General features: G+C 36.1%; 1 protein-coding gene across 3 annotated transcripts in view; it reads left to right on the top strand.

Annotated features, from left to right (window-relative positions):
- Positions 1-14,988, top strand: part of lrrk1 (leucine-rich repeat kinase 1) — a 156,323-nt gene that overhangs the window by 19,187 nt on the left and 122,148 nt on the right. For 2 of the 3 annotated variants that reach the window (XM_067444785.1, XM_067444791.1), the window contains 10 exons: positions 2,384-2,555; positions 3,924-4,103; positions 4,687-4,835; positions 6,068-6,294; positions 8,214-8,341; positions 9,718-9,881; positions 10,639-10,776; positions 12,008-12,120; positions 12,735-12,805; positions 14,255-14,384. In XM_067444785.1, the coding sequence (XP_067300886.1) occupies positions 2,384-2,555; positions 3,924-4,103; positions 4,687-4,835; positions 6,068-6,294; positions 8,214-8,341; positions 9,718-9,881; positions 10,639-10,776; positions 12,008-12,120; positions 12,735-12,805; positions 14,255-14,384 (1,472 nt within the window). Of the gene's footprint in view, positions 1-2,383; positions 2,556-3,923; positions 4,104-4,686; positions 4,836-6,067; positions 6,295-8,213; positions 8,342-9,717; positions 9,882-10,638; positions 10,777-12,007; positions 12,121-12,734; positions 12,806-14,254; positions 14,385-14,988 lie in introns of those variants that run through there. The other variant, XM_067444796.1, reaches the window with a different exon arrangement.

Below are 14,988 nucleotides of genomic sequence, written 5' to 3'. Positions count from 1 at the left end.
CACATTAAGTTGATCAAAAGTGACAGTAAACTCATTTATAATGTTACAACTAAATATATCTATTTCAAATAAATGCAGTCATCTAAGAATCCTGGAAAAAACTCTCTCTGTTTCCACAAAAGTATGAAGCAGCACAACTGTTTTCAACATGGATAATGAGGAATGTTTCTTGAGCAGCAAATCCGCATGGTAGAATTATTTCTGAATGTTCATGTGACACTGACAGCCTGGAGTAATGATGCTGTAAATTCTGTTTTGCATCACATGGAATTTCTATTCCTGTAGAAAATGAGTATTTTAAATTGCAATATTTTTGCACAATATTATTGTTTTTACTGTATGTTTAATTAAAAAGTATAGCCTTGGAGTGCAATTTTGAGACTTCTCTCAAAAAACGTGTTGATCACAAACCTTTGAATGGTACTGTAAAACACCATTCATTTGGTGGAATCTGTCATCTGTGAAGGTAAATTACTGCCACCTAGTGATGCTTTCTATATAACCAGATGCTGTATGTGGTCTCACGCCATATACAGGTCCATCTCAAAAAATTAGCATATGTGATAAAAGTTCATTATTTTCCATAATGTAATGATAAAATTTTTACTTTCATATATTTTAGTCTTTTATTGTTTTAATACTGATGATTTTGGCATACAGCTCATGAAAACCCCAAAATCTCAAAAAATTAGCATATTTCATCCGACCAATAAAAGAAAAGTGTTTTTAATACAAAAAAGTCAACCTTCAAATAATTATGTTCAGTTATGCACTTAGTACTTGGTCGGGAATCCTTTTGAAGAAATGACTGCTTCAATGCGGCGTGGCATGGAGGCAATCAGCCTGTGGCACTGCTGAGGTGTTATGGAGGCCGAGGATGCTTCGATAGCGGCCTTTAGCTCATCCAGAGTGTTGGGTCTTGCGTCTCTCAACTTTCTCTTCACAATATCCCACAGATTCTCTATGGGGTTCAGGTCAGGAGAGTTGGCAGGCCAATTGAGCACAGTAATACCATGGTCAGTAAACCATTTACCAGTGGCTTTGGCACTGTGAGCAGGTGTCAGGTCGTGCTGAAAAACCAAATCTTCATCTCCATAAAGTTTTTCAGCAGATGGAAGCATGAAGTGCTCCAAAATCTCCTGATAGCTAGCTGCATTGACCCTGCCCTTGATAAAACACAGTGGACCAACACCAGCAGCTGACATGGCACCCCAGACCATCACTGACTGTGGGTACTTGACACTGGACTTCAGGCATTTTGGCATTTCCTTCTTCCCAGTCTTCCTCCAGACTCTGGCACCTTGACTTCCGAATGACATGCAAAATTTGCTTTCATCCGAAAAAAGTACTTTGGACCACTGAGCAACAGTCCAGTGATAATTCTCTGTAGCCCAAAAGTGGCTTGACCTGGGGAATGCGGCACCTGTAGCCCATTTCCTGCACACGCCTGTGCACGGTGGCTCTGGATGTTTCTACTCCAGACTCAGTCCACTGCTTCCGCAGGTCCACCAAGGTCTGGAATCGGTCCTTCTCCACAATCTTCCTCAGGGTCCGGTCACCTCTTCTCGTTGTGCAGCGTTTTTTACCACACTTTTTCCTTCCCACAGACTTCCCACTGAGGTGCCTTGATACAGCACTCTGGGAACAGCCTATTCGTTCAGAAATTTCTTTCTGTGTCTTAACCTCTCGCTTGAGGGTGTCAATGATGGCCTTCTGGACGATTAGGTTAATGATTAGGTTAATAGCTTGTTTAGAGAACCTTTTCATGATATGCTAATGTTTTTGAGATTTTTGTTTTTTTTTGGGTTTTCATGAGCTGTATGCCAAAATCATCAGTATTAAAACAATAAAAGACCTGAAATATTTCAGTTGGTGTGCAATGAATCTAAAATATATGAAAGTTTAGTTTTTATCATTACATTATGGAAAATAATGAACTTTATCGCATATGCTAATTTTTTGAGAAGGACCTGTATAGATTTTTTTTCCCTGGGACAAAACAGTATGCCGAAGTTTAAAAATATTATTTGCACTGTCAGCTATAAAAAAAAAAGTGTAGTCATGTCAGATATTTCTAGCATCCACTTCGATTAAGAACAAACCATGAAAATGACAGGCCTGAAAAATGGAATAAACTCTAATGGTCATCTTTTCTAAATCCTTTTTGAGTATGTACACAATTGTGGTATGTTTTAAAAAGAAGCGACTTGGAGCTACATTTTTAAATTTAAGAATTAATATTTAAGTAAAAAACTTACAGATGCTGAAGTTTGCGCGAAATGTCTGTTTTTAAACATTTAACTGAGTTTTATTGTGTGTGTGTGTGTGTGTGTGTGTGTGTGTGTGTGTGTGTGTGTGTGTGTGTGTGTGTGTGTGTGTGTAGCTGGAGCTACTGTGTTTGGCAGCTCAGAACGGTGACTTGGACGCTGTTCGGTTTTTGCTGAAGGACGCACGGGTTGTGGTTCCACAGGAGCCCAGTGAAGTAAACCCTGCCATCTTAGCGGCACATCACGGACATCAGGTGTTGGTTCGAGAGCTGCTGGACTCCATACCACGTGAGCAGAAACCAAAATCAATTTTTCTTAAGTCAGCATGAAATCAAATGTCATGAATATGTCAATTCTTATTTTTATGGAATATTGGAATATTTATTATACATTTTTCCGAGCATTCGTTCTCCCTCGTTATCTTTAATCAAAATAGCTTATTTCAAGAGTTGAAGCTTTTGTAGCTGCAAATGGTGGGCCAAATACATATTTAAACCTATGGATTAAGAGTGGGATGTCACTAAAGTGAATGTGCTTGTAAAGGCAGGCATCCTAAAACTTTTGGCAGTATCGTGTGTATATTCTGTATATGGTGTTTCCTGAGTTAAGAAAACACTGTACTTATTCAAACAACCCCTTGCATTGCAAACAAGTAGAGAGAGTCCAAACTGTGTGCGACACTTTATTCACGAAGGAGTTCACAGGGGGAGTCAGGAGGTTTACTGACAGTTTAAGGATCCAGTGGAGATATAAGGTTAAGTCACTAGCATTTTTTTAAATATTTTTCATGGGTTAAAGGGATAGTTCACCCCAAAATGAAAATGTGATGTTTATCTGCTTACCTCCAGTGCATCCAACATGTAGATGTCTTTGTTTCTTCAGTAGAACACAAATTAAGATTTTTAACTTCAACTGTTGCTGTGTGCCAGTTATATAATGCATGTGAATGTGTAACAATTCTATGAGAGGAAAAAAAAAACCCTGCTGCTCGTGATGACACATTGATATCTTAAGACACGAACCGATCAGTTTCTATGAGAAACCCGAACAGTATTAATGTTTTTAAAAAAAAATTTTTTTACCTCATATCCAGACAAATCTCATCTAGTGTTTCCATCCGCTATTACTTCCGTCTAGTAAGGTCAAACTGGTGCGATCATATTCCTTATTAGTGCCTGCGTGGATCAGTCAAATGAGGCATCTACATAATGTATATCTATGATCGCGCCGGTTTGACCTTCTCCGGTAGAAGTAGTGACGGCTGGGAACACTAGATGAGATTCGTTTGGATTCTGGATTGTTACCTATTCACATGCATTATGACTGGCAGACTGCAACCGGTTGGAATAAAAAAAAAATCTTCATTTGTGTTCTACTGAAGAAACAAAGACACCTACATACATCTTGCATGCCCTGGGGGTAAGCAGATAAACATCACATTTTCATTTTTGAGTGAACTATAAATAAACTAAATATTGGCAAACTCACAGACTGATGTAAAGAGTGACCAATAGTAATGATTTATGAAAAGAAAACAAAAATGAAATATGGAGAGGTTTTCGTCCAACAACAACTATAAGATTTGATTGTACATGTTATTGTTAGGCAATTTTTTTGTCATTTTGTCACTTCTGAGACAGCTTTCTTTTTCTTTAGGTCCATGTGTTCGTAAGGATCTACTGAACTGGATGTTGGCTACGGCATGCCAGCAGGGTCATGTAGAGGTGGTGAAGCTGCTGGTTTATACATACAATGCTGATGCCGAGGACTGCGCAGTTAATTCAGGGGAGTTTGCCATCATCACCGGTTTGCCCCTGTATGCCGCTGCGCAGGCAGGTACTGTAGGCTTTTGCTCATCGTATACTTCACAATATTAGTGCAACAGTGCCTGCCTACTTTTTCAGCGGCACTAGTTAAGCCATAAACCAAGCCAGCCAAGCTATGAGGTGAATTATAACATTAAAAATTAAACCATATATAACAAAAAAACAATGGTACAAGATTGTGTACTAAACAGATTTAGTGAGGGAAATAACTACAATCCCATGAAGCAGTGCAAGCATATAAAACTACTAAAACTATCTATCTATCTATCTATCTATCTATCTATCTATCTATCTATCTATCTATCTATCTATCTATCTATCTATCTATCTATCTATCTATCTATCTATCTATCTATCTATCTGTCTATCTGTCTGTCTGTCTGTCTGTCTGTCTGTCTGTCTGTCTGTCTGTTGCGTCAAGTTATATTTTATGTTCATGAACTGCAAACTGAAAAAGCAGTGTTCAGATTTCCCGCTTTGATCCAGCGCACATGCACTTCCTCCGCTGCACACACTTCCTCTTTCATCAGAGGTGTGGAGAAATGAAGCAAAAGTTCTTCCTGATCTAACTGAAGTTTGTTTTCTCCACTCAGGAAATAAGGAGATTGCATGTTTTCTGCTACAGAATGGAGCCGGTTTCTCCTCGTACACACTGATGGATCATGCAGACTTCAGCAGGCAGCTGCTCAGACAGCGCCTCCTGCAGGACAAAGACACTCTTGTGGATGGGCGACTGCTGCAGGTGAGACTGATTCACACTCTTGACTGAATTATTTTAAGTTCAACGCTGGACTTGTGAACAATACTGCAGCTTCCTTTTACAGAAGTTTTACAGTCAGTACTAGTTCCTCTTTATGAATGTATTCCTTTTTGTGCACACACACGATGAGACTTTATGCCTGTGCATAAACGCAACCAAAGAAAATACAAATAACATCCCAAATTGTGTATATGGAGAAAAGTATATATTTTAGGAGCTGGTTTGCAGTTCCGGTGGTGTAAATAATTGATTTTTTAAACTGAACAAAGTGCATGTAATTCCATTCTCAATTATTTTGAGCTTATACACAAAGTGTAGCCACAGGACACTTCACATCCTCCTGTAAAGTTCCTGCTTATGAGTTTGGAAGTCATCATTCAAATGATTTTGATTCGGAATAAAATGGAAGTTTCATTTTTTTTTCACTTTACAAACACTTTACAAATATTTTAGCATTAGAATTATAATATTCACATTTGTTAATATGATCTGTTTTAATTCTTGTGTTTTATCAACCGCTTTATTTTGTTGGCTAAATGTAATATTCATGAGCAAACGTCCGCACTCTTATATTGTTTGAATTTTGATTTAAAGGAACACTCAACTTTTTTGAAAATAGGCTAATTTTCCAAGCCCAAGTTAAAACAAGTTGAGTTTTAGTTTAGTCCAAGTTTTTCCAAGTTAAACAGTTGAGTTTTACCGTTTTTTAATCCATTCAGCCAATCTCTGTATCTGGCAGTAGCACTTTTAGCATAGCTTAGGATACATAATTGAATCCGATTGGACCCTTAGCATCGGGCTCAAAAATTACCAAAGACTTTCAATATTTTTCCTATTTATATAATTTCCTATTTTCCTTTAATCACATTCTGACTTTTATATAATATTTTTTAGGTGCTAAAATATGTTACTGAATAATTTTGTATTAGATTATTAGTATTATCATAGTATCATTTATTTAATTATATTATTGTGTTATTCTGTACTGCTATTTATTTATGTGTTGTTCTGTTTTTTATTTTATTTTCTATTTTTCTTATTCATTTGATTTAACAAATTTTACTATTATTTGATTTGATTTATTATTGCTAAACTGTAGTAAGTAAACTGAGTGTTTATAAATATTTTGTGTACTTTTACAAGGATTCTTTAATCATCACTTCTTTAACTCAGTGTCAGGAAAATCCCACGAGTTTCAATTTCCTCATCCACAGGCTGTGCATGTTGATTGGACAGGACTGAAGCTACCCTGGTTGGATCTGGACTGGTTCATGGACGTATCGTCTCGAATCACAGTTCTGGATCTGTCTCATAACTGTCTGTGCTCGCTGCCGTCTGTGGTGCCGTGGGGTCTGATACACCTGCGCTCGCTCAATCTCTCCCACAATCAGCTCAGGGAGCTTCCCACCCCGCCGTCATCACAGGAGATCATCTGCAGCAGGTCCGTAAGGCTTCCACACACCGATCAAAATCGCAATGAGAATCCAGGAATATAAATGTCTTTTAGATCTGGATAAGTCACTCTAGTAGGTTTTTAGTTACCGGTATACTCATGTCTGAAATATGCTAGATAATATGACTTTTCTGAGTGCACTCTTCATAATATGATTAAAAAAACAACTTATCTAGTTATCACAAATTGGAAAAGTCATCACAACCTCTTAAAGGTGTCATAGAATGGAAAACGGTATTTACCTTGCCATAGTTAAATAATAAGAGTTCAGTACATGCAACTGACATACCATGAGACTCAAAGACCATTGTTTACTCCTTCAAAAAGACGGGTGAATCCCAACATAACACGACTGGTACGTAACAGTCAGGGTCATTAATATTTATGCCCCCAAAATTTGCATATACCAGCCCATGTTCAAGACCGACAATATTATGTGAGCACTTTTCATACCCTTCCCACAGAACAGAACTGTCAACTGGCATGATTGATGTTATATCTATAACAGAATTATAATTCATTGTTCATATTACACCAATTTTATTAATTGTTAGTTTGCTCTGAATAGTGTTAATTTCATTAAAGAAAATATGACGAAAAATGTTTGTTGATGTATTTTAAAAAATATATGTTTGAGCCTTCATGCTTGCGGTTTCTAGATTTCAATCAATTAAATCCCACATACAGAGCTTTTCTCTTAAAAAAAAACGTGTTCTATCCGGGTGTTTTACTCACAATTTGCAATCTGGGAACCATGTTCTCACTCACTCACTCACTCACTCACTCACTCACTCACTCACTCACTCACTCACTCACTCACTCACTCACTCACTCACTCACTCACTCTCTCTCTCTCTCTCTCTCTCTCTCTCTCTCTTTCTCTCTCTCTCTCTCTCTCTCTCTCTCTCTCGCATGCCTGTATTTCAAAGTGCATCGCAGTCACTGCATAGCCTACATTGTGACTAACGTTATATAAACATGCAATATCGTTGACGAAAAAATAAAAGTCTAAAATATAGTTTAAAAAATAAAAACTGGTTTTGGTTTTGTCAGAGGGAAAGAAGAGCATTCGTGCTTGCGGTTGCCAGATTTCAGTAATTTAAATCCCCCAATCAGAGCTTTTCTGTGAAAAGAACACGTATACTATCTAGTGTTTTACCTAAACATACAATCTGACAACCATACGCACGTGAGCTCTCTCTCACGTGGATGATCTGAAAATAAACAAGTAAGCTGCATTTTAGCAATCTCCATTTGAGATGTTCTGCTTAAAGTGTCATTCAGTCGGTCTGTGTTCTGTCAGGGCGGTCAGGACTCACGAGCCATTTTGCTGAACAACTGGAACTGCTGTGTGCTGTGAGCTGCTGAAATGAGCCAATCAGAGCAGAGCTCAACATTTATATTCACGACCCTTCCAAATAAGGCAAAAACAGAGCATTGCATCCTAGGGACAGTTTATAGGGTTGTAAATGGACCTGTAAAACTGTATTTGGACAATATTTGCCCTTAAATAAGCCACATACCCTCTATGTAGAGTAGCGTATTGTTAAATTGTTAAATTTCAACTCATTCTAGGGCACCTTTAATGAAAAAAATGTGTCATATCTCTGAATTTGAGACGTGAGACATTGTTGAAATCTCTTCTGAAGCTCTAGAGCAGGGGTATCTAAACTCCGTCCTGGAGGGCTGCTGTCCTGTAGAGTTTAGCTCCAGCTTACCTCAACACACCTGCCTGGAAGATTCTCCTATGCCTAGTAAGGCCTTGATTAGCTGTTTTAGGTGTGTCGCATTAGAGATAAACTTTGCAGGACAGTGGCCCTCCAGGAGCAGGACTAGACACCTTTGCTCTAGTGGTTTGACCAGCTTTGACCTCGCTAATAACTCCTCTTTTGCTGTGTTTTCTGTAGATTATCTTGTGTGAATTTCTGTGAGAATGAGTTGGAGTGTCTCCCTGTGGGTCTGCTTCACCTCAGCCAGTTGCAATTGATTTCTGCAGCCAAGAACAAACTGACCAGCCTCTTCAACATCCCTAACGGTACACACACGGTACCTCTCGGATCTTTGCATAAGCTGTATATAAAACATGTTCTTTAGGTTAGCAAACATCGACTACTCAGTCACACACTGTATTTATGTCTCATCCACAGCAGTTTCATCAGTTTGATTTACGATCACCTAACTGCATTGGGACTATATTTCAAATTAAAATGTTTGTTTCCTGCTCCTTAACAGACATTATTTTCCTTTCACGGGACTATTAAAGGGTTAGTTCACCCAAAAATTGTAATTCTGTCATTAATTACTTAGCCTCACGTCGTTTGACATCCGTAAGACCTCCATTCAGATAGGCCTTCATTGACACCAATCTCTCAAGACCCATAAAAGGCACTAAAGGTGTCGTTACAAAGCCCATCTAAGCCCAAAGCCCATCAGTGGCTCTACAATAATTTTATGAAGTGACTTCTATAGTGATGGGGCAATTTCAAAACAAAGTTTTGAACGTTATGAATCAGCGTACTAATTCATGATTCAGATCGCCAATGTCACGTGATTTCAGCAGTTTGACACGCGATCCGAATCATGAATCAATACACTGATTCATAACGGTTCAAAGCTTTGTTTTGAAATTGCCCCAACACTACAGAAGTCGTTATTTTGTTTTTTGCGCACAAAAACTATATGCCTTTTATGGATCTTGAGAGAGGAAATGTCATTGGTGTCACTGAAGGCCTGTCTGAGCCATCAATTCAACTAAAATATATATCTTCATTTGTGTTCCAAAGATGAACGGAGGTCTTACGGGTGTCGAACGACATGAGGGGGAGGAATTAATGACAGAATTTTAATTTTTGGGTGAACTAACCCTTTAATGATTGAAGTCATTTAAAATAATATAATAGTACATCTATTTTACAATTTCATACCAAAAATCAAAACCAAAATTTATTTTATGTGGAATAATAAGCTTGAAAAGGTGTTCTTTCTTCACAATGAATGACACTCACTTAAATATATATATTTTTTTCTTTGTTCTATTTTCTACATTTCTTCATTACCCATGCTGCGGTTTTAAATATGTGTCTAATATTGGTATATAAATGTGTGCATGAATTAATTGTATATGTTTTTAATATAATTAATTATTATTTATATTTTAATATATAAACAAATTATGAATGCATACATAATTACATTTTATTTTAAAAAAAATTCTACCTACTACCTATTTTTTAAGCATTGTAGTAGTAAACACTTGATTTTTATTTAATTTAATTCATATAATAAATACAAGATATACAGCAAGTATAACTGTTACTCTGAGTGGTTGTTTAGCGTTACATGGTTTTAAAGTGGTTATCGTCACTGATCTGTATTAGTATGACAGCACTAACAGCTGTTTTTCTGCTGCAGGCACTAACTGGATCGGCCTCCGTAAGCTGAAGGAGCTGGACTTGTCTGATAACAGCCTGACGGATCTTCCCTCCTCCATACTGCATTGTCTGAAGGCCCTCAGCTGTCTCAATGTCAGTAGAAACAAACTCACCAGCTTCCCGGATCCATGGGCCTGTCCTCTGGTGCGTCACTGCTGCAAACACAATCTTTCATTTGATCACACACGTTTAGTGCAGTATGCATGCCTTGAGAATCAAATATTTTTGCAACATATTTTTAAATGAAGATATTTTATTATTTAGTTGTTTTATTTATTTTTATTATTACTTTTTATTATTTTGTTTTGTTATTTTTATCTTATCTTATTTTTTTTTATTTTTTTTTGTATAATGTTGTTGCTTTTATTTATTTGTGACCCTGCACCACAAAACCAGCCATAAGGGATTATTTTTAATTGTGCTGATTTTTGCCGGTTTGTTAGGATATGACAATATTTGGTTGAAATTAAACTGGAATCCAACTGGTCCAAAAAAATAAATAAAAAAACAATGTTAAATTTACAACATTAAATATATATGTTGTAAATTTAACGTTTTTTTAATTTATTTTTTTGGACCAGTTGGTCACATTTGATTTTGTTATGTTTTATTATTTTAAAAAAAATGTAGAGGACCAAAATATTATAAATAAAATAATAAATACGGAACAGATATACGGCACTTTAATGCAGTTAAATACATATATATATTTATGACAACTAACAACAGTAATTAACAGTTACAATCACAAGAAACCGTTTATTGCGTGAATGTTACATTGTTGAATTTTTGGGTTAAATGAATGCCATAGTTGTGTTATTTAGATATTTAGTACTTCAATATATACCATGGTATATGATGTTTGAATATGCTAATAATCAGGGATAATTTGACCCAACAGAAAGTCTGCAAAGCTTCAAACAACCAGATCGAGGTTCTTCCTGACACCATCTCCATCTTCTGGAAGACTCATCTGAGGGAGGTGGACATCTCTGAGAACGTTCTGAAGGAGCTGCCCTCCTACATTTTTGAGCTGGAGGTAAGGAGCAACCCCAGTAGCAAAATCTCAATAAATAATTCAGATTTTTCTTAATGCCTATTGTTCTCAGTGATCTTAATCTCATTGTTCCTAACAAATTACTGTACTAAAATGTATGTTGTTTTTTTGTCTTCTTTCTACCTTATGGTGGCACTGTTCTCACAGTAAAGGTTATTTGTAACACATCTGAATGATTGTGGGTTTTCCTTCTGTATCTCCTTCATGGTGATAGATACCAGTGAATCAGGGAAAAAGTGCAGGGCCTTTTAATAACAGTTTTTTTTACACTAGTAGGCTTGAAAGACATCAAGTGTGTCATGAAGTGTTTACAAACATACTCAGATGGGGATTTTATAGTTGTCGAGTTTTCATTAACTTCACAGTCTGTTTCGCTAGCTAACTGGCAAGATTTCAACACAAAGCCAATGACAGAGCAAGAAATAGAGATTGTAAACTAGAGAGCTTAAGAAAAAAATATAAGAAAGAAGGGTTGAAGTTTCTTGATTTAAAATTCAATTATAATGCTCAAACAGTTTGAATGTAAAATCTCTGCTCTTTTAAATGCCAAATATGTATGCAGTCTCTGAGCCAAGACGATAATAGCACAGAGAAGGACAAGTTAAAACTGACTGTATTAGGAGGATATCACACTAAAACAGATACATATAACATGTCTAGGACAAGGAGAGCTTCACTGCTATTATTGCTCATGCAGCTTGAGGAGGTGTGCTGTTGCTCTTTTCTCTTGATGGATAAAAATGGGCACAAAAAAAATCACATAGACTTGCATAGAGACTTGAGTGTGGGCTCTTTTGACTTGGACCACAGACCACCCAGAATACCTTAGCAACTTCATAGCAATGCTTTGGCAACCTCACACAACCCTCTAGCATCGTGGTGGTGGCAAGCTTTGCTTTGGATAACACCATTCATATTTGTCTTATTTATATATATATATATATATATATATATATATATATATATATATATATATATATATATATTTTACTATTCTAATTTTATTTTGATGTTTTATATATATATATACATATATATATATATATATATATATATATATAATTTTATTTTTTATTTAGTCATTTGAGGTTAAAATGCTAGTAAGCCCACCACTTGTGAAATGACATTATTACTAAAGTACCAGGCCAACGATGATGCATCATGTTTATACTTCCATGTGTGTGCGTCACAAAGATCACTGTGTGTGTTTTAGGCCATTGTCTCTCTGAAATTGTGTGGGAACCAAATCTCCACTCTGCCCACTCCCAACAAATGGAAATGCTCTTGTCTCCGAACACTAGACCTGTCCAGAAACCAACTGGGGAAGTAGGTCAAACTCACGCACACACACACACACACACACACACACACACACACACACACACACACACACACACACACACACACACACACACACACACAGAGACACACATACACACACATATATATATATATATATATATATATATATATATATATATATATATATATATATATATATATACAGAAATGCTCCGAAACCTAGTGAGCCTACAGAAGCTGCATTATAATGCATCCTTAGGCACATTACCAATCTGAAGGCTGTTCATAATTATGCTTTCTATGATAACCTGTTTTGGAAAATGCTAAATGCTAATGCTGTGAAACTGTAAAAGCATAAAAATAGGTAACATGTGGGCAAAATAGTGTTGCTAGATACCTTTTCTTTATTGGATAGGTAATATTATAATTAATGTTATTTCGTAAAGTGCACATTATGCATTATGGGATTGCCTTCGCTTCACAGGATACATGTGATGTAATTTGGCCTTATAATTTTCTAGAACAAAATGCCCCTCTAGATCACTAATACATCTTCGCAGTCATTGTGGTTGTATATAGACATTTGAATGAAGTATTGTGAATATCTGAAATCAAGTGTGCTCTGAATATTATTTTAGGACGGGAGAGCTGACCAAAACCAGGAAACTGGCCTTCTTCACTACGTGGCACAGACGGGACCCAGAGCCAGGTACAGTACATTCAAACACTGTGGTTACGTTGCCATGGCACATTACAGTTTCACACTGTAATTATGGCATTACCAGCCCTGAAGGGAGTTTACCAAACTTACCACAGAGAAACTGCCCTGGCAGTAGAACTAGAGTAATATCACCATGGTAATAATGTTTTGTTGAGGCTGTGACAAGTGTGTGGATTGTTTTAGTAATAACATCAGAATCTAAAATAAAAGCCTTTCAAATTGATCCAAAATTTGGACTTATATTTTAAATTCATTATAAGGGTGGGTGATATGCCAAAATCGTATAAATGCTTTATAAAATCTTATACAATACCCTTTTTATTTTTAAAAGAAAGGGTGAATTAAATTGATCAAAAATGAAGGTAAACGTATTTATAATGATACAAAAGATTTCTATTTAAAATAAATGCTGTTTTTTTTTTACTTTCTATTCATCAAAACTTAAAACAACATGTATAACCATTTCCACAAACATATTAAAGCTACACTGTGTGATATTTTCCCTCATCTAGCGGTGTAAAGGTATATGACCATCCAGTGAATAATAGTTTCTGTTCCTCTCAATTCTGATTTCGTTTTAACTCCTACGGTGGCCGATTTAGTCCAAGATTAATATGGCAATCCCTCTCTTCACATTCGACACGGTGCCATCGAGAGTTAAAATGCGAAAGGCAAAGCTTGAATTTATGAGTATGTCCCTCTTTGGCTAATGTACTTTCAAGATGTAGGGGCAACATGGCGACCGGCATTCGAACCCCTCACCCGTATGTATTTTCAATGGCATATTATAAACTTACGAGAATACTTTATTACTTGAAAGAAGTAAATATACATTAATGAGCACATATATTTTTGAAAGAACTAAGTGTTTTTAGCTAAGAATAAACTAAAAAAGTTACACATTGTAGCTTTAAGCAGCACAGCTGTTTTAAACAATTATAATAATCAGAACATTATAATGCAGCAAATCAGTGATCATGTGACACTGAAGACTGGAGTAATGCTGAAAATTCAGCTCAGCCTTCACAGGAATAAATTACATTTTAAAATATATATTGAAAGTGCAATAATATTTCACAATATTACTGTTTTTAATGTATTTTTGATTCAATAAATGCAACCTTGGTGAGCATAAGCTAATTTCATTATTTTATCCTTTTTTGATGGTGATGCAAATCAAAAGATATTTTGTATTTTTGCAAGAAAATAATGCAAAGCAGTCCTAATGGTTGTGTGTAGTTTCTAACGTCTCATAGTAGGCCTACATACCAGTCTTACCACCCAGACCTATTAGTCAGTAATATTAGATATTAGCTTTAGATTTACTACCGCCGTCATCAGTGATCATCCATTAGTCTCCAGAGATTTTAATTCTACATTATGCATTATGTGGTTGCGGGGAAGTGCTCATCTTCTGTGGCTCTCTTTTTTTGGCAGTAAGTCCCATTCAGTTTCCTGTAATCTTGCGGGATTCTTTGGAAGTTCTTTTCCTGAATGACAACCAGCTGGAGTGTGTGCCGCCATCAGTATGTGCCCTCAAGAACCTCTCTGAACTCTATCTTTCCAAGTGAGTCAAAAGAAAACCATGGGAAATGTATGTGAAACGTATGTGCAGTAGTGGAGATCTTTTTTTCTTCCACTTTATTACACGACTGTAATGATGATTGGTCAATCTCAGCAATCAGGGGTCAGAATATTATTCCATAATGATGCTAAACTGAATAATCAACGATTATGCCAACCAAGTGGTGTTCTTAAAGTTGAATAAGCTAAAATAAAATGTAAATGTTAGATGATTAAAAAAAAATCTAATACAAATGACAAAAGCAAATAACAAAATTACTAAAACTTAAACTAAATGAAAAATAAAAACTAAATAAAATAAATATAATTTAAAATATAAATACATACTATAACAGTAACCTGCAAGTGTGCTGTTTAAACACAGTTACTTGACAAATATTTTTGAACTAGCAATCCCTCTGCCGCAAGGAAGATTCATTGAGATCCACTTTGACGGACAACAAAATGTTAATGGGAATATTTCCATTTGATAATTCATAAAAATTGACCAAATCTACCTAAATTTCCCTCCAGCACGAGGAATATCCGTTTATACTCGCTCTTAGTAGTAAAAGTGCAAACCTGTCTCGCCATTTTCCTTCACTTTA

The sequence above is a fragment of the Pseudorasbora parva genome, chromosome 1 (assembly GCF_024679245.1).
Source record: "Pseudorasbora parva isolate DD20220531a chromosome 1, ASM2467924v1, whole genome shotgun sequence".
In the NCBI taxonomy this organism is placed as follows: Eukaryota; Metazoa; Chordata; class Actinopteri; order Cypriniformes; family Gobionidae; genus Pseudorasbora; species Pseudorasbora parva.
This window is presented reverse-complemented; position numbering and strand designations above follow the sequence as displayed.